The sequence below is a fragment of the Spodoptera frugiperda genome, chromosome 14, assembly GCF_023101765.2.
Source record: "Spodoptera frugiperda isolate SF20-4 chromosome 14, AGI-APGP_CSIRO_Sfru_2.0, whole genome shotgun sequence".
Taxonomy (NCBI): domain Eukaryota; kingdom Metazoa; phylum Arthropoda; class Insecta; order Lepidoptera; family Noctuidae; genus Spodoptera; species Spodoptera frugiperda.
The window spans coordinates 3217256-3237754 of record NC_064225.1 but is presented as its reverse complement, the minus strand read 5'-3'; the positions used below and the strand labels follow the sequence as shown (position 1 = coordinate 3237754).

The window sequence follows — 20499 nt, the reverse complement described above, 5'->3', positions numbered from 1 at the left end:
AAAAAAATCACAGTCATTATAGTTTTACATAATATTAGTAAAACAAACTTGCGATAAAAATGAACCAGTCATCACGAATCATCCAAAACAGAGTTATCCGTAGTTATCTTGACTAGTTTTCGTATAAAACAGACGAAGGATCACTCACTTGATTATTTACAAGCACGGCCTCACGATGGTTGGGTTTGCACGAATTGTGCTATGTATCACGTTACAAACGATCTTCGCGGACGCCGCGCGAATACTAGCGGTATACCCCGTACCTTCCATCAGCCATCAGATCACCTTCCGACCGATCACCTTGGAACTCATCAAGCGTGGCCATGAAGTGGTAGTCATGACACCAGACCCAATGTTCAAGAAAGGTGAAACACCAGCGAACTTAACAGAAATAGATGTCCACGATCTATCTTACCGGACTTGGCAGGTGCTCATGGAATCAGCTAAAGGAAAGAAGGAAGACCTGATCACACAGATGAGAATTGGCTCCGAAATGCTGATCAAATTAGTAGACCTTCAATTGCAAAATAAAGAAGTGAAAGAGATCATCAAAGGGAAGCAACATTTCGATCTTTTGCTGGTCGAAGCTTGTATACGACCAATTTTGGCGTTTTCTCAAGTATACAAAGTGCCAATGATACAGATAAGTTCGTTTGGAGCGATGTTTGAAAACTATCCAGTGATTGGAGCACCGACACATCCTTTCTTATATCCTAGTAATATGAATCAAAGGATTTACAATCTGACAATTTATGAGAAGTTGTACGAATTGTATAACAATTACATGCTTGATAGACTGTTTAATGGTATGGCTGATGTTGAACATAAAATGTTGAAAAAGCATTTTGGCCCAGATATACCTCATATAACTGAATTGCAAAATAGGATCGACATGTTGTTCTTGAACGTGAATCCGATTTGGGAAGGAATTCGTCCAGTGCCACCGAGTGTTATACATTTGGGAGGGTTGCCCCAGAAACCGCACAAGGAATTGCCTCAAGTAAGTTTTTTATTATTCTTTTATGTTTTGTTTGAGTTCCTTTTGTTTGAATTTGAATTTAAGTCAGCATCATTAAACAAATGTGGGAGAGAGCCATGCTTCGGCACGAATGGGTCGGCTCGACTGGAGTGATACCACGACCTCAGAAAACATCGACATGAAACAACGTTTGCGTTGTGTTTCATTGTGTAAGTGGTTACAGGAGGTTCCAATTCCCCAACAACCCTTAAATTGTTAACCCCAAAAGGCCGGCAATATAATGATATTGCCGGCCGGCGACCGGGAAGTCATCAGGCTAATGAGTCTGATGACTCCCACTGCTGGCCATAGATCTTCACCATAGTCTTCTATGTTGAACATTAGCTTGCCACCTGCATCCATTGGCACCCCGCGGCTTTGACAAAGTCGTATGTCCACCTACCGGGAGGCTTGCTCATGCCTTGTCTACGAGTACGTGGCCTCCAGTCCCAGTACAGTACTCTCAACGGATCTTGGCAGGTCTGAACTACGTGCAGAAGGCTGCGCAATAAGTGTTAAGGGTCAATTGTATTTAGAAATGGTCAATCTCTAGCCTAGATCGCCGCCCCCCGCATCTCGCCTCATGCCACCATTTGGTTCTAAAAAATACTTATTACGCAGACTTCTGCACGTAGTTCAGACCTGCCAAGATCCGTTGAGAGTACTGTACTTACATTATTTTTTTAAATGTGAAGCCAAGTTTTGTTCAATCTTCAAGCTCTTGTAATTGTCATAAAATGGATAAGAAGACATAAATGTTTTCAAAATATTATTTGAATTCGGCATTAAGCCTTGTATGCGACTACAGTAATTACTACTATCCGTATAATTCATTCTTAACTAAAAATAGATTACGTGTTTTAAAAATCAAAATAAGGCTGCCCTTAGGCGATCAAATATATTGCGTAATATTGTAAATTGTGCAATATAATTAATTGCGTAGGGATAAAAACATACCGGCCGAATTGAGAACCTCCTCCTTTTTGGGAAGTCGGTTAAAAATGCGGATTATTTTCGTCCTTTCTTGTGACCAATTTTTCGACCAACGACGTGTTTGTCACCGTTTAGGTTTAGCCACACTACAGCTGCAGCTAAATATTGTGCGGATATGTTACTTTCGCGTGATGCACACTTGTTCAACTATCCTCGTTCGTAATTTGTGCAATAAAATTAAACGTTTGGTTTCAAGGAGCCATTCAATCTTATTAAAATATATTGAACAAAGTTATTGCAGATCTAAGACCGCCTATCACGATGACTCGTCATTTTTATAAAAAAAATATAAACAATATAAATTGCCAACTCATTGACAAAAAAATAAAAAAAAAACTAAAAAAAAAAATCTCAGTGTTACGACAAAAACGAACCTGTTATCATAAATCATCGGAAACAAAGTAGTCCGTAGTTATCTTGACTGGTTTCCGTATAAAACAGACGAAGGATCACTCACTTGATTAGTTACAAGCACGGCCTCACGATGGTTGGGTTGGCACGAATTGTGCTATGTATCACGTTACAAGTGATCTTCGCGGATGCCGCGCGAATACTAGCGGTATACCCCGTGCCTTCCATCAGCCATCAGATCACCTTCCGACCGATCACCTTGGAACTCATCAAGCGTGGCCACGAAGTGGTAGTCATGACACCAGACCCAATGTTCAAGAAAGGTGAAACACCAGCGAACTTAACAGAAATAGACGTCCACGATCTATCGTACCAGGCTTGGCAGGTGTTCATGGAATCAGCTAAAGGAAAGAAGGAAGATCTGATCACTCAGATGAGAGTTGCCTCAGAAATGTTGATCGACTTAGTGGACCTTCAATTGCAAAATAAAGAAGTGAAAGAGATCATCAAAGGGAAGCAGCATTTTGATCTTTTGCTAGTCGAAGCTTGTATACGGCCAATTTTGGCGTTTTCTCAAGTATACAAAGTGCCAATGATACAGATAAGTTCGTTTGGAGCGATGTTTGAAAACTATCCAGTGATTGGAGCACCGACACACCCTTTCTTATATCCTAGTAATATGAATCAAAGGATTTACAATCTGACAATTTATGAGAAGTTGTACGAATTGTATAACAATTACATGCTTGACAGACTGTTCAATGGTATGGCTGATGTTGAACATAAAATGTTGAAAAAGCATTTCGGCCCAGATATACCTCATATAACTGAATTGCAAAATAGGATTGATATGTTGTTCTTGAACGTTAATCCGATTTGGGAAGGAATTCGTCCAGTGCCACCGAGTGTTATACATTTGGGAGGGTTGCCCCAGAAACCGCACAAGGAATTGCCTCAAGTAAGTTTTTTTATTATTCTTTTTTGTTTTGTTTTAGTTCCTTTTTTTGAATTTGAACTTAAGTCAGCATCATTAAACAAATGTCGCAGAGCGATGCTTCGGCGCGAATGGGTCGGTTTGACCAGAGTAATACCACGACATCAGAAAACTTCGACATGAAACAACGTTTGCGTTGTGTTTCATTGTGTAAGTGGTGACAGGAGGTTCCGATTCCCCAACAACCCTTAAATTGTTAACCCCAAAAGGCCGGCAATATAATGATATTGCCGGCCGGCGGCCGGGAAGTCATCAGGCTAATGAGTCTGATGACTTCCACTGCTGGCTATAGATCTTCACCATAGTCTTCTACGTTGAACATTAGCTCGCCACCTGCATCCATTGTCTCCCTGCGGCCCTGACAATATTGTACGTCAACCTACTGGGAGGCTTGCTCATGCCTTGTCTACGAGTACGTTGTCTCCAGTCACAGTACTAACATTATTTTTTTAAATGTGAAGCCAAGTTTTGTTCAATCTTCAAGCTTGTAATTAATTATGTTATCGGCTTACTCACGTATTGTTTTGACGAGGAACTCGACTAGTTTCAAGCCATGCTAGAGGCTCATATTCATGAGCAGCATTCCGCGACACACGACGCGGCGATTGTCGCGCTGCTACTGGTGATTCGAGCTACGCGCCCATCGCGCCCTCTGCCTGGAATCGCGCGTACTATCCGGCGCGCGCGACGATGTTGGCTCGTTAGACTCGTTCGCCGGCGGCTGCGTAGGTGTTGGGTTCGATTCTCGGGTCGACGCAAAAATGGTGCTACATACATAATGGTGCTCTTGTAATAGTCAGAAAATGGACAACGAGACATAAATATTTCCAAAATATGATTTGAATTTCGCACTAAGCCTTGTATGCGACTACAGCAGTAACTACTATTCGTATAATTCATTCATAATTAAAAATAGATTACGTGTTTTAAAAATCAAAATAAAGCTTCTCCTAGACGATCAAACATATTGCGTAATATTGTAAATTGTGCAATATAATTCATTGTGTAGGGATAAAAACATACCGGCCGAATTGAGAACCTCCTCCTTTTTGGGAAGTCAGTTAAAATGCGGATTATTTTTGTCCTTTCTTGTGACCAATTTTTCGACCAACGACGTGTTTGTCAGCGTTTAGGTTTAGCCACAAACACTAACACTACAGCTGCAGCTAAATATTGTGCGGACATGTTGCTTTCGCGTGATGCACACTTGTTCAACTATCCTCGTTCGTAATTTGTGCAATAAAATTGAACGTTTGGTTTCAAGGAGCCATTCAATCTTATTAAAATATATTTATAAAAAGTTATTGCAGATCTAAGACCGCCTATCACGATGACTCGTCATTTTTATAAAAAAAAAAAGAATATAAACAATATAAATTGCCAACTCATTGACAAAAAAAAAAATAAAAAAAAACAAAAAAAGAAATCTCAGTGTTACGACAAAAACGAACCTGTTATCATAAATCATCCGAAACAAAGTTGTCGGTAGTTATCTTGACTGGTTTCCGTATAAAACAGACGAAGGATCACTCACTTGATTAGTTACAAGCACGGCCTCACGATGGTTGGGTTTGCACGAATTGTGCTATGTATCACGTTACAAGCGATCTTCGCGGATGCCGCGCGAATACTAGCGGTATACCCCGTACCTTCCATCAGCCATCAGATCACCTTCCGACCGATCACCTTGGAACTCATCAAGCGTGGCCACGAAGTGGTAGTCATGACACCAGACCCAATGTTCAAGAAAGGTGAAACGCCAGCGAACTTAACAGAAATAGACGTCCATGATCTATCTTACCGGACTTGGCAGGTGTTCATGGAATCAGCTAAAGGAAAGAAGGAAGACCTGATCACTCAGATGAGAGTTGCCTCAGAAATGTTGATCGACTTAGTGGACCTTCAATTGCAAAATAAAGAAGTGAAAGAGATCATCAAAGGGAAGCAGCATTTCGATCTTTTGCTGGTCGAGGCTTGTGTTCGACCAGCTTTGGCGTTTTCGCAAGTGTACAAAGTGCCGTTGATACAGATAAGTTCGTTTGGAGCGATATTTGAGAACTATGCAGTGATTGGGGCACCGACACATCCTTTCTTATACCCTAGTAGTATGAATCAAAGGATTTACAATCTGACAATTTATGAGAAGTTGTACGAATTGTATAACAATTACATGATCGATAGACTGTTCAATGGTATGGCTGATGATGAACATAAAATGTTGAAAAAGCATTTTGGCCCAGATATACCTCATATAACTGAATTGCAAAATAGGATCGACATGTTGTTCTTGAACGTTAATCCGATTTGGGAAGGAATTCGTCCAGTGCCACCGAGTGTTATACATTTGGGAGGGTTGCCCCAGAAACCGCACAAGGAATTGCCTCAAGTAAGTGTTTTATTACAATAGAAATAGAAACTCAAACAAAACGTATGTTATTGTATCCATTGAAATAGTCCAGTAATTTTTAGTTTTATTTTAGACCTCCCACCACTGCTATGTAGAATAAAAATAAAGCCTTATTTTTAAGACGTTTTGAATTTTTTAACATAAAGACAAACTAGTGTGATAACAGTGCTTTCACGACATTTAAAACAAAATAAATTCAAAAAGTAATTACTGGAAAAAATCCTAATAATACTTTAACCAACTTATCAATCAACTACTACATTCCATGATCAGTAATCCATATTTGTATCAAATCTACACTGACAGTAAAATACATACTAATTGCTCAACGTAAACAAACAATATTGGTCTGGCCTTGAAACTCAGTTACCGCGTGCCGCGTCTCTATTTTTATAACGGCTAATATATCGATGCCAATAATACCAATCAATATGCATAAAACTCTTCCTGTTAGCAACTGAATGATACAAATAGATAATGCAGTGACGATTAATTATATATTAATTATTATATAGTCGTCAAAATCTGGATTTTCGCTTATTATTATATTATTAAGACTTATCTTTAAACAAGAAAAAAACACTAGATTCTTCTCATGATAAATTTTCTCTGGTGGGGAGGGGGGGATCATTCGATGACTTCTCCCGCCTTGGGTAAGACGAGAGGGATTGTCGGACTCTTACTGACTAAAAACAACTTCGTCAACCGGAATGATTCCTTTAAAATATATGTATACATACAGTAACTCAAACAACACCCTGAAAATTAAGCTATCTAATGGCAATTTTTTTCGCAATAAGTCTAGTCGTTTTTGAGACTATTTGTCAGAAACAAATATACAAAAAAGTCTGTCCTCATTATAATAATTCATTAGTAGTATCTTGATGAATACATAACATCACGCCTTAATCACGGAAGCTGGCGTGACATACACGAAACACAGATGTGAATTTGTACCATGTTATATTATTATCTACACTGCTACATACTAAACACGAGTATGTCATATTGTGACACCAAAGTGACTGAAGATTGATTGGAATAAAACAATAAATAGATTATACAAGAAACATCTATTTACAGTCGGGAGCAAACAAAAAAAAAAATCTTGTTAAATATTTTCTGTGGCTTTTTTTTTGAGGAGGGGAAAAAATCACCTAATGATTTCTCTCGCCTTGGATGAGGGGAGAGGGAGTGTCAGACTCTTACTGACTAAAAACCACCCCGTTCCTTCTCCTGCTTTCAGCCGGAGCTCCAGTAACCTGTTACGTTGTCCACAGCTCTATTTTCTGTGCCCTTAGTATGAGTTTGCTTTACGTTTAAAGTAACCGAAACGAGAGCGCATTTGGCGTGCTGATTAGTTGGTTTATTCGAGCCGGCCAATCAGAGATCCGAACGCGCTCTCATTTCGATTTCTTTTCAAACTCCATTATATTTACCATAAAGAACATATTTAAATAAACATCTTAGATTCTAAAACAGTACAAAGTTCTACAAATCAGTAAATAAATACTACTATAATAAGGAAATAATAACCCATCATGTACAATTGTACACACAGTTACATATAAAGCTATAAAACCAGTTTATCTTGATCTCCCTGTATATGATCATTCCCCACATTTTACAGTCAGTTTATACTGGATATGCTTGATGCGTAACTAAAAAATTCAAGACGAACATCTTACAAGCACGTTTCTACAAGTCATCAAATAGCTATCTTATCTCAATAATAATAGAGTGTAAACTTGTTTGAGATGTGTCGAGTCATGATGACACTCAAGTGGAGACGGCATTGAAATCATTTGTCTTCAATTAACTGATAAATAATAATATCGAACTCATCTCGAGTGCGTGATGGAAGTGTGTTCTGAAGTGGTCGAGATATATTATTTTTTATTTATAGGTAATATAAACATACTATTAGGTATATGCATCTCCTCTTTGCATTTTGCTCTGTATACTAATATATTATTATTATACTAATGTATACTATGGACCATGGACGGCGACTGCCGGACAAGGGTCTCGTATTTGATTCCCGGGTCGAGCAAAGTAATACTTGCCAGTATTACTTACGAGAAATTTTCGAAAAACCGAAAAAAACCTAGACTTTTTTAAAGCCTAAGTTTTTTGAAAATTTCTCAGTAATAGCACGGAGTCTGGAATTGTGCCCACTGCCCAGTATATGGCAAAAGGCTTACCGCCTATTACATGGGACTTATAACGCGAATGGTGAAAAGTGGGTGTACATTGTATAACGGCATTACGTGTCGTAATGTGCACCTCTGCCTAACCCTTCAGGGATAAAAGGCGTAACGTTGCACCCTTACCAACTGAAACGAAAAAAAAACACCTATATTTTTATTTATTTTCATAATAATCTATCTTCCATTTGTTCCAGGACCTAAAAACATATTTGGACTCTTCCAAGAACGGCGTAATCTACATCAGTTTTGGTACAAACGTGAAGCCTAGTCTACTCCCCGCTGAGAAGATTCAGACCCTCATCAAAGCCTTTTCGAAGATGCCCTACGATGTTCTCTGGAAGTGGGACAAGGATGAACTGCCTGGCAAATCAGCGAACATCAGAATCTCCAAATGGCTACCACAATCTGACTTGCTTAGTAAGTAAATTACGGCTTTTTAAATTTTTACTACCTACAGGTAAAAAAATCTGCTTGTTTGGTACATCTGGACATACAAAAATAAACACTATTAGTTTTGATCATAGGTGTGTAAATGGTCTAGCAGCTTCATCGCTCAAGGAGACTGTCTTTGACTGACTTTGTCAGGGAGAATATGTGTGTTCTTGTCTATCTATGTCCTCAAAAAAGTTCACAGTGTTCTTGGTGTTAACGTGTTAACATTCCTACGTTAACAATATTATGTTGTTAACATGATGTTGTATTAAGTGGAACACATAAATTAGACTTTATTTTTGAGGGAGAAAATCATTTAATCACTTCTCCCGCCTTGGACGAGGCGAGAATTATTGTCAGACATTAATTCACTAAAAACCATCACGTTCCTACTCCTACTTTTCGTGCCGGATCCCCTGTAAACCCGCTAGAAAGTCTGCAGCTCCGGACCGAAATTAGACTTTGACATAATAAAATTTTGAGATCAAAATCAAATAGTTTACCGCAAACAATAATGACGTTTTTGTCTAACAAGATAATGATTATTTACAAGATATATAAAGACAACATAGTATAGTTTCCTATAACTAATTATATACAAAATACCTACATGTAGATACATAATATGTCCTCCTAAAATAGCTGATTCATGCTGTAGACAGATAATTGTCGAGACGGTAATTAGAGAAACCGCCAAGTCATGGAAATGAAACGATTTTAACTAATCACGCTGATCCGAAGTGATATGTTTGAGTATTAAAATTCAGTATATAACATTGAGTAGTAAAAATAGTGGGTTTTTTTATAGATTTATTCCATTTACTATGATTTCTAACTTGATATCTATAAATAAAAAAATAAGATGGCTTCCTGACGCTATACGTCAAGAAGGGAAACCCGTCTCTTTCTCTCTTTGCTATAAACCTCACGGAGCCTGAGACCTTTCCAACGAATGCAAAACTGTGGAAATCGGTTCGTGCATTCTGGATTTATAGCGTCAGGAAGGAAAACTCGACTTATTTTTATATGATAGATTACATTTTTTTAACGTACGACGTTCCAGGAAGTTCATAACAAGTTATAGCGGGACATAGACTGACAAACGTCAAACCTTGACCTTTTACTAATATAGTATTGAGGCATATAATATTATATTATGCTAATCTTAATATATTGAAGTTTTTGGCAAATAATAGAATTTTTCAGAATGTGAACATTACCGCATAATATTATCATATCTTTTTTTATTCAAAAAATAAAACAAACGACTTTGAATTAATTTAACTGGCACCTTATACCAATATCGTATTATATTAGGCAATCTCGTATATTTCTTTTGTAAATCTGCTTCTATACATCCTTTCTACGTGTCCAATTCGTATTAGATTCGTAGTAATTGGCGTTTCATTGTCTCTGCCTACCTCCATGGGAGATAGGCATTAGGCTATATGTAAAACCATATTAAGTATAATTGTTAAGAAATACTGAATTTAATAATGTTCAATTGGTTCCACCTAAATATCTTTTCCTTCCCTGAGGGTCGGTTCATATCTGACGGAACATGCGGCGCGTATCATCAGTGACGTTAAAACAATTGGTCTTTCATTCTCAACCGATGATACATCAGTACGAGCGATGAAATGCTTGACGTAGTGGTAACAGTAGTTACTCAAGCAAGCACTAACAAAAAATAATTTTCTTCTATTACAGAGCACCCAAAAATAAAACTCTTTGTAACACAAGGAGGTCTACAATCAACTGACGAGGCGATAACTGCGGGAGTGCCTCTAGTAGGAGTTCCAATGTTGGGAGACCAATGGTATAACGTGGAGAAATATGTGCACCATGGAATCGGAGTAAAACTTGAACTGATATCCCTTACTGAAGAAACATTCAGTACTGCTGTTAATACTGTGATTGGTGATGAGAGGTAAGGATAAATACTGAATAACTATGTTATTTTTTTTTTGTTTTGTTAATAAACGTTGCCCCACACTAGGATTTTCTCCTGTGTCGTGAGTGCGTATACAAACATACAAGTTCACATACACATGACAACCAGACCCGAAACAACAATTTGTGGATCACACAAAGAGTTGCTCCGTGCGGGAATCGAACCCGCTACCCGTTGCGCGGCAGCCAGTTCCCAGCCACCGCACCAACCGAGCAGTTATACTAATAATTATTGACATTAAGTTTTTTTTTATGGTATAAGCTGGTAAACGAGCAGATGAATCACTTGATGATAAGCAATTGCCGCTGCTCCTGGGCTCCCGAAGCACCAGAGGCTTTACAAAAGCTTTGCCGGCTTTTTGGGGGTTAGGAATTTAAGGGTTGTTGGGGAATCGGAAATTGAGAAGATTGAGAAGGGGATTATTGGGCCCCCGGTAACCTCACACACACAACGCAAGCGTTGTTTCACGGCGGTTTTCTGTGAGGCCGTAGTATCGCTCCGGTCGAGCCGGTCCATTCGTGCCAAAGCATGGCTCTCCCACACTTCAAAATTATTAGTACATTATTCTCATCCATGTTTTTATTTACAGTTACCGGAAAAACATCAACAAACTACGGACCCTGATGACTGATCAGCCAATGAAGCCTTTGGACCGTGGTATTTGGTGGATAGAGCATGTCCTCCGTCATGGAGGAGCGAAACACCTCCGTTCCCCCGTCGCCAATATCTCTTGGGCCGAGTATATGGAGTTTGAATTGATTGCCATAGTCTTGTCAGCTTTACTAGCTGTTTTAGCCATTGCCATTGGCTTAGTATATAGTCTATACAGTTTTGTGACGAAGAACTATGTAATTAAGACTAAAGTGAAGAGTAGTTAAAGATTTTTTTTTTATGTTTAGAACTTGAGACGGGATATTTACCATGTTTATTTATGTCGATGAGTGTCCAATGTTTCGGCACCGTTGCAAGCGTCATGATCACGGATGATTTCAACGGATGAACTTCGAAATATTGGAAACTCATAGATATAAACATGGTAAATATCCCGTCTCAAGTTCTAATGATAATGTTTAGTGACCATGTCAATTTAAAAACATTGTTTTTGTATTTTTATTACAACTTTCGTGAGACATACTAAATTAATTATTACGTTATTGATTGTCTGTATCGACAGTAACAGTGCGATTGTCGCTGTGTCATGTGTTGCGGAATGCTGCTTATGAATATGAGCCTATGAATATGTGTTAAAAAACTTGTTAATGTGTTTTTTTTTAAGTTTGTGACTGTATGGCAACACGAAATATTATGCTGATAATTATTATAAGTTTAGGTAATGTATTGTGATATATTACGAATATTATGAGCCATTCTAAAAATGTAATTGCTCCTTGCGCGGTCCAAATCGCAATTATCAATTCAGGTAATTCTTAAGCGAATGTGATATAATATACTCAAGTATATTCATTAATCTAAATATAAAATAAATATGTTATTTTAATTTATTAATTTGATTTTTATATTTTAATAATAAATGTGTTAATAAAAATATGATTATTTTATTTTATTTTGTTTGATTAGACTCCCAACAAAGGATACACTAACATACTAAGATACGATTTACTACAATTTACATGGTCTATTTATTTATATATAATATAAAATCAATATATCGTCACGCCTTTTATCCCCGAAGGGATAGGCAGAGTTGCACATAATGACATGTAATGACTTCTATACATACTTACAAGTATGCTCAACACTCCACTTAGCTTAAAATTACAGCCTTAAGATATAATTTACTATTATTTAACAAAAACCAGCTATTAGTTCCATTAATAGTAATCATAATTACGATGTATAGTGCCTTAGTTTCCACAAAAAAATCAAGGTCATCCGTCGATTTGAATGTCAATCACGGTCGACAGCCGTGCTTTATGTATATGTGTTTATAAATATTTATAATTTATACATACATATATTTAGATTTATTGTATGCTTATATTTACATAATATAGTCAATGTATATAAATCATACCGTACATTATTATGTAGTACCATAAATTACAATGTATATATTGTACATATGTTTTTTTTTTAATTAATTAGATAAAATAGGAAAATAAATCGATTACACTCAAATAGAGGGCTTGTTTCACAATGTATGAATAGCTATTATGTACGTAAGGTCGACGTCAATAGTAAAAATTCCCAGAAGGTAGCATTGCCACGTTGTATGGCAATGCTTATACTCTAATCGAGGAACAGACCAGTAGGGTTACTCCGGTTCTCGAATGCGAAGTTTCGTTTAATTTTCGGCCGTAGGTTTTATTGATTTACTATTAAAATTACTTAAAAGAACGTTTTATTACAGTTTTAATTTAATATCAAAACCTATTTATTTATCTTCATTTCATTCGTTCATTTTTATTCAAGAAAGTTCGCAATGAAGAGAATTGTAGTACGAAATTTGTGAAGTTTCGGACGAAACTTCGTTTTTCGTTGAATTAGAGTAGGCCCCCAGTCCTCTGGTCACAAGATATTATGTCGACCAAGCGTTAAACTTAAATATGTGGTAGATTAGTTTATACAAATAACGTTATGTATTAAAATGCGAGACCTTACTTCACTATATTACACAAAAACGTGAATATACACTGTACACCAATTATTATGTCATTAGAAGTTCTTGTAGTTATAAAAGGTATCTAATTATATGACTTTACATAATTTTCCAACAAATAGGTACATACTTGTGTACGTATATATGATATGTAGTTAAAATAAATTACATATAGTTTCCTGTGATAAAATCATTATTTTAAGTGTTTACTAAAGAGTTATTATGTTCAAGATGTCTTTTTTATTTTTTTTAATTATTGTATGGATGTAAGTACTTATATTTAAGTAAAGCCTGTTTTCGTATATAATTGTTTTAAATTTTTTTTGAAACGTTTAAGAATCTCGATGCCTAGTTGGTCGAGTGCGACTGTTGGGCAAGGGGTCTCGGGTTTGATTCCCGGGTTGGGCAAAGAATTACTCGGTTTTTCAAAAATTTCTAGCATGGGGTTTGGAAATATGCCCGGCATGTGACGATAGGCTCAGAGTGGCTTTGAAGATAAAAATAATCTCAAAATCCAAAATTAATTTACACAACTCTGAAACTAAAGTCCTTTGTAAACGGTCGACAGACGTGGCAATCAATTATTTATTTTAAAAAAGAAATCTTTGAATATAGAATTTAGTCAAATCAAAAATCAATATACGTACTCTACTACTGATACTACAAAACTCATGCTAAGGGAATCATAGTAATAATAAAAGAAACAAAATTTCTAGTACCAAATACACTCAAAATAAAGTGCCCTCAAGAAATTGCTGTTACAGAACTAATTTATCAAAAGCCCTTCAAATCTATTTATTGATTCAATTGAAGCGTAATCTCGCAATTATGTACCTACCTATGTCTCAAGATTTGTCTATATACCTACTTATCTATAGTACATGAGTATTTGATACCACTTGTAGATTGATATATACCTCTTTATGTTGAAGTTGTATCAAATTTATCTGCGCACTAAATTGTTTAAGGTTGTACATATATTATAATTCCTTTTATTTTGCTGAAAGGGTTGGATTTACCTAATGTATATGGTCTTATATATTACGTCTTTACCTAAGAAATTGCTATTTTTTGTGACAAAAATCAATCGTAATTTTTAATCTGGGTTTAACCAACTTGCTGAGCGCTTACGATTGTTAAACAGCATCCATTTCTTGTCACAAGTAACAATGTGGATTAGATGCAATTGAATTACTAGTAAAAAAGCATAACGACAATTTCATAGGTAAAGACCTATTAAATACTTTATCATAGATAAGTAACTGAAGAGTTTCTTTGTTCATGAGATAGATGGAACCTAAGAAATTGCTACTTTTCGTGACAAAAATCAATCGTAATTTTTGAACCTGGGTCCAACCAACTTGCTGTGCGCTTACGATTCTTGAACAGAATCCATTTCTTGTCAAACCCCAACGATAAACAGCAAGAATTAACATACCTATCTTTTAAGTCACATGTCATGTAAAAAGAACCGACCCAAAAACCACTATTATTACTCGAAAGAATTAAAAAAAAAATCTCCTTGAACAACGTAACCTATTCTATTCTAAGCCAACGAGGCGTGGCTCCGAGATTACTCCGTTCTTTTGTCTAAAAATTTTCAACAGAAACCATCTCATCTGTGCCGAGGCTCCCATAAAATTACTGCTAGCACACATTATATTTCATACTATTTCCAGAACGTGTTACGTAACAAAGATTTCATAGCGCCACTGCACTTTGTGTAATGCGCCATAATATTTTCCAGGATATATATGTATTTAGAGGCGACGTTTCATATGGTTCTTGCGGTTATCATGGCTATTTGCAGTTGCCTAGGTTTATTTTATTATATTTTTATTTTTATTTTTAGTCGTGATCATCTCACAGCAGGGCAAAGGCCTTCTTACCCTCCTTCCAGTCTTAGTTTGGTAGGGATGAATAATTTTTTGGAGGTCCGATTTGTGGTTGACCAACAAGTAATGATAAAAATAAAGAAAATAGAGATGGCATACATACCTATTTAGGGAACAGAGAGTAAAGTTCCCTAAGAGAAAGAAATAAATTAACCATTAATTTTATAAACACAAATATAATTGAGTCTCTTGAATCTTATACAATAGAGTCAGTATGAAAAAAACATGGGTTACGTAGCTTTCCCACCAGTGATATGCTATGTAGCTATGCTACGAAGATGTAATAGCTAAGCTGTGAAAGTATGTGACTATTTCCACTGATACTAAGTTATGTAGCTGTGCGAGGAAGATGCGCAGCTTGAGTATGCGATGTATTAATAGTAGCCATCCATAGCACGCATATTCCCATATAAAGAAAATAGCTTAGTTTATTCCGTTTCCACCCGCGCTAAGCTACATATATGTACCAATAAATATGATTGGTGAAAGTCAAACGCATCCACAGCAACGTAGCACAGCACTACATATCTAGTGGTTGAAAAGCACTCTTAGTAAATAACACAGAAGAAGCGACTCGTCATTTATTCAAAAACAAAGAAAATGTTTGTCAGTGAAAATTGTATGAATGAACTTCAAATAATCATGTTGTGTGTACGTGGGCTGAATGATATTACGTTTTATTTCGGGTTCCACTACAAACCGATGTGTATTGGAGCTTCGTGTTTGTTTTTAGAGAGATATATTGTGTCTTGTTTCATATGAGATAAACCGGTAAACGAGCAGATGAATCACCTGATGGTAAGCAATCGGCACCGCCTATGGATACCCGAAACACCAGAGGCGTTACATGTGCGTTGCTGGCTTTTTGGGGCGTTAGGAATTTGAGGATTGGGGATTAGAGAGATTGGAGTAATTGGGCTTCCAGTAATCTCACTCATACAACGAAATAATTTTCTTTGGCACACTTTATCACTCACTATAGCACTCGTTGCAGCAATAAGCTAGGTTTGTGTCACTTACTTTATAATTTTTCAGTTATTAAGACTAACTTTGAGCTATACCAGTAAAAATTGTGGATTAATTAATAAACGTATCTAATAATAATCTCTAATTTAACCTACTCCAAGAGCTAACACAAACCTGTTAACAGTTAACACGAAATTTAAAGAAAAGCAATAATATTTTCCTCCGAAATCTGACCCCGAGAACAGCTGTTTATCACTTAATTAAAGTTGTCAATACCCAACCAACTTCACAAATCTAAAATTACGCCTACAGAAATAGAACGCCTAAAAACTTGTCAAACCTAGACTTTAATCGACTCTCAATATTTCATCAAACTTGTCTTGACCAAAAACGGTCCCAGAAGACCCCGAAAAACATGCGTAAAAATGTCCCCAATAAAAAAAAAACTTACTCCATCCATGATAAGGTCGGGAATATAAATCATATTTTGCCAAAAGTTCTTTAGCAAAAACTTCACGATATGTTATCAGAAGCTAATGGCGTAGGTGTTTCTTAATTTTGATATGATATATGGCTTTCTGATAAGGAACTTTGTGGTGTAGGTGTTTCGGTATATTTTGCTTTGTTTCTGAAGATATGGGCTTGTTGTGTGCTGTGTAAACGGGTTGTTTGTTCTACACACATAATTTAATTACATAGGTAATATTAAAGGCATATTCATATTCGTAACACCCACATTCCTCAAATTATAAAAGTGCTTATTCGTGTAGGTGAAATAGGAAGCGTGCTTTAAACAAATATATATTTTAATCAAGTTGGACTTTATTACTCGGCACGCACAAGTTCTCGGCCAATTAGAAAATAATCAGTGTAAGCGCTTGTTTCTCTCTTCATATAAGTTCTCGATAAACTTATGTCACAGATAGTGCATTCAAATTACGTTCTTAATTCATAGTTATCTGAGACATAGCAGCTATCCAGATTTTGTGAAACAAGTCCTAAGTATTGCTTAAAGTGAAACCTCTGAGAATTCTCTTCATGATGAATTGAACTTTAATAAAATGATCAACAATGTTACAAGACTAAAAATCTAAAAATATCTCTAAAAATGTACAGAAAAAAAATGTTGTCCTCATCCAATGTTCTATTCATAGCAAGTACAAGTCAGACGAAACATTCCACCAAGCTACCCATTTACTTATACAGACGCCCAAATCCTCAATGAACAGACAGACTTACAAATTCCTAGGCTTAACACAAAGCCGCATCGTTACGGCTCAACCTAATTCTCCCTCCATCACTCATCCCAAAAGAATTAGTATTCGTCTCATCAACGCAAATTTTGTTTACTTAAAAAAAATCCAATCAACTTTGTAATTATGTTCCGTAAACAAGGTCATAAAAGGCAGGGGCGGATTAAACTTAGACAGCGCCCTAAGCAAGCATCTCATAGACACCGCTATCTCTCTATGGGCATATTCGTCATGTGGTGTTCCAGCGCCTCTCTATACCTTGGCGCCCTTGACATATACCTAATTACGGCTCTGATAAAAAGAATTTCCTTTTCGAAAATTTTGTTTGGGGTGTTTGGGAGTTTGTTCGGTCCTTCGGGCGATGTTACTATTCTGTTAAACTTTGTAACTTCATTCGTAGGGTCATCAGCTTCGCCTCAAACTGTAACCGCTTCAGTAGAACTCATTAGTAGACAAACTTGCATTATGTTTGTAACATGCGAATGGTCAAAGTTTGTAAGAATGTTCAGATTAGGCTGTGCTGTAAGTTCTCGCCAAGTTTGTGAATGGCCTCCTTGGAGGTAAGTTAGAGGGACCCTTTTGGGGAACAGGACGAATAATGGCCATGCGTTCGTTACGCACTGCCGTTTTCCTAGTGGGATTTTGGTAATGTTTATATTTAACTTTATACTCACGGAAAATGGTAATAAAATAATCAGTATACAAGAGACCTCAAGTAAGATGCTTGATAAAAGTGATATTAATAATTATTTTACTTATCATACTAGATGCCAAAAAAAGAAAAATATACATAATTATTAGGATTGGCGATATATTAAAGAAGGGACAAATTAAAAGTACCCTTAACCGACGAGCATGCATGAAAAGATGACTGTTAATGAAGCGAAAGAGGTATGTAAGATTCGTAACAATTGGCGTTCCATTGTCTCTGCCTATACCTATAGAAAATATGCGTCAGTTTGTGTAGGTATGTTATGCTATGTTATGTATTATATATCTGCTAACTCCTCCTCTAGTAAAAGATGTGACTGATGGTGTTTAGTATCGTTTTCATATTTATTTAAAATTTTATAGTCTCACATTTCGTTTTATTATTAGATTTTATAGTAACCCAATCACACAGTTGGCGTAAAATATTTTATATCGTACGATACGTGACAATATTTGTTTCACATCATTTAATATCGAATTTACGAGTTCACATTTTTTAAATAAAGTATTTTGAAATGTCGCTTTAAAAATAATTTAGTAACTAACAGTAAACACCATCTGTTAACTATTGCAAATTCTTTTTCTTTTAAAATAATAGAAAACCGTTGCTTCAAGGTTGATAAAGTGTCATTATTATTATCTATCCACTATGTACAAATAAATTGTGTGAAAATTAAAACTTATACATACCACGTTATTTGATGATAATTGGAAATGCTAAATATTTTGCTCAATCCCGCAATTTAAACCAAGTTTTACAGCTTCGCGTTCCGCGCTCGCCTATAAAAGCCATCAGACCACGACAGATAGCGCCCAGTAGGCCTAATGCCGATCCGGAGCTGCGGACTACCTAGCGGGTTACAAAGGCTCGAAAAGCAGAAGTAGGAACACGGTAGTTTATACTCAGTAAGAGTCTTACATTCCCTCTCACCTCGCCCACGGTGGGAGACGTCTTTAGTTGATTTTTCCACCCTCAAAAAAAGACGACCTTATTCCCAGCCAGACGTCTAACCACACAGAATTAGCACAAAACAAACAAACGCCGCCAAAAACTCTTCAGCGGCACGCAGTAATTTTGCGCAAACCCTCGAAAATTTCTAAGCACACAAACAGTTCATTCAGCAGAGATACGAACGAAACAAAAACATTTGTATCCCCCACATTACCGTAAAGTGCAGTAAAAAGGATCGCAAAATTTTGCACGCTCTAAAATTTTCCTGTATTTGTCGAAAACATCAGAAGCCCTTTACTATTACGAGACTTAACCTGAAAATTCTAGGCTTTTACGCTTTCAAATGAGTGCTCGAAACGGCTCAAAACACTCGGCTCTTTAATATCTTAATTACTGTAAAATGTACTCTCTTTTACTTTGGGTACGGTTCAAGTAATAAAAGATTATCTTTTGAATAATTTCTTGGCGCTTCAATGGGAATAATTGTGCCTTATAATTTGATATTTTCTTCGTGTAATGCTGTTTTCATTTTAGCTTAATTTTACGATTAGGTGTATTATTTTGTTGGTTTAGTTAGTGAGCGCCAGGGCTAAACTTATGGTTTAGGGAATTTGAGAATATAATTTTGTTGTTTTTAGAAATACGTGCTTGAGATGAACCAAGCAAGACCTCATTTGTCAGCTGCGTTGCATTGCGTCGCAACGTAACTACGCATTGTATGACCTACCTGGGCTGCGACGACGAAACATGTTAGTTTCTTGTGCATCGATACTTTGAAACATCGGTCGACGTAACAGTGTAATATGGCATGTGATACAAAATATATGGAAAATGACGCTATGATGACGCTCCGGTTAAATGTGATTTAAAAAATATTATTTGGAAACTACAGCTGCTTAGCCTCAGTTTCCTACATTAATGCCTTGCGTCTGTTTTCCTAGAATTCCGAAAAACAGTTTGTCGATGATATGGTTGAACTTTACACTCACATTTTTTTATCTGTTATACATGTTTTTACTAGTGAAAATGAAAGTAAGTATTTCAACAGAAAAAGTGCAATTATTCAGCACCATCCAAGCCAAAAGCAACTCTATATACTCTTTCGAAACTAGTAAACCCAAGTATATGTAACATAGACGTTCTTGAACCAACATCTTGTGTAATCTAGTACACGTCCATGTCTGTCAATTTCATCGTCCTTTGGTTTTCCGTCCGTATTCCCAAACCGCATTCTATACCAAGTCGATTGCCTACGGAACATCGATCTGCTCTCTGCTCAACTCAGGCGTGTCTTGTGTATCAAATTTCTAGGAAGGAAATTCAAAAGACCGTCTTTGCCCCTTGAAGTACATTTACGTAGAAATTGTTGTTAAATATTTTTTATTTTTACTAACAATATGAAGTTGTTTAAGAAATTAAACATTTTGTGCTTTAAACATAAAAATACGAGGTTCACGACTAAATGAAATAAAAAAATAATAATAAAAGAGTGCTTGCCAATTTATTGTTGATTCCAGGTTGGATGTGATACGAATAAATTAGGCGTTTGTGATGTGATAATGATGCTCATTTCCACTGATACTAAGCTATGTAGTTGTGCGAGTAAGATGTGCTATGAAGAAGATTCGCAACTCGAGTATGCAATGTAACGATAGTTGTAGTCATCCATGACACACATCCAAAGCACGCATCTTTGTATATTAAAAACATACCAGTGCTAAGCGACCAATGTGTACCAATGAA

At 36.5% G+C, this 20499-nt stretch overlaps 1 protein-coding gene and 1 long non-coding RNA gene across 7 annotated transcripts; one reads left to right on the top strand and one right to left on the bottom strand.

Moving 5' to 3' along the window:
* Positions 1-175: 175 nt before the first annotated feature.
* LOC118279189 (UDP-glycosyltransferase UGT5) lies at positions 176-11905 on the top strand. 6 transcript variants are annotated; one of them, XM_050698491.1, is made up of 6 exons: positions 176-365; positions 2686-2747; positions 5170-5742; positions 8168-8390; positions 10116-10335; positions 10949-11905. In XM_050698491.1, exons 1-6 carry the CDS (start codon positions 176-178, stop codon positions 11235-11237), a joined length of 1557 nt encoding a protein of 518 aa, XP_050554448.1. In that variant the 3' UTR covers positions 11238-11905. The 6 variants fall into 6 exon arrangements, with proteins under 6 accessions (XP_050554448.1, XP_035454641.2, XP_050554446.1 ...); XM_035598748.2 differs by lacking the exon at positions 2686-2747 and having other exon boundaries at positions 5108-5742; XM_050698489.1 differs by lacking the exon at positions 5170-5742 and having other exon boundaries at positions 2686-3320.
* LOC126911417 (uncharacterized) lies at positions 265-5425 on the bottom strand. Its single transcript, XR_007705970.1, has 3 exons — positions 5257-5425; positions 2621-2834; positions 265-300 (listed from the first exon to the last, which is right to left on the bottom strand). It is a non-coding gene; the product is annotated as an uncharacterized LOC126911417 (long non-coding RNA).
* Positions 11906-20499: the final 8594 nt, after the last annotated feature.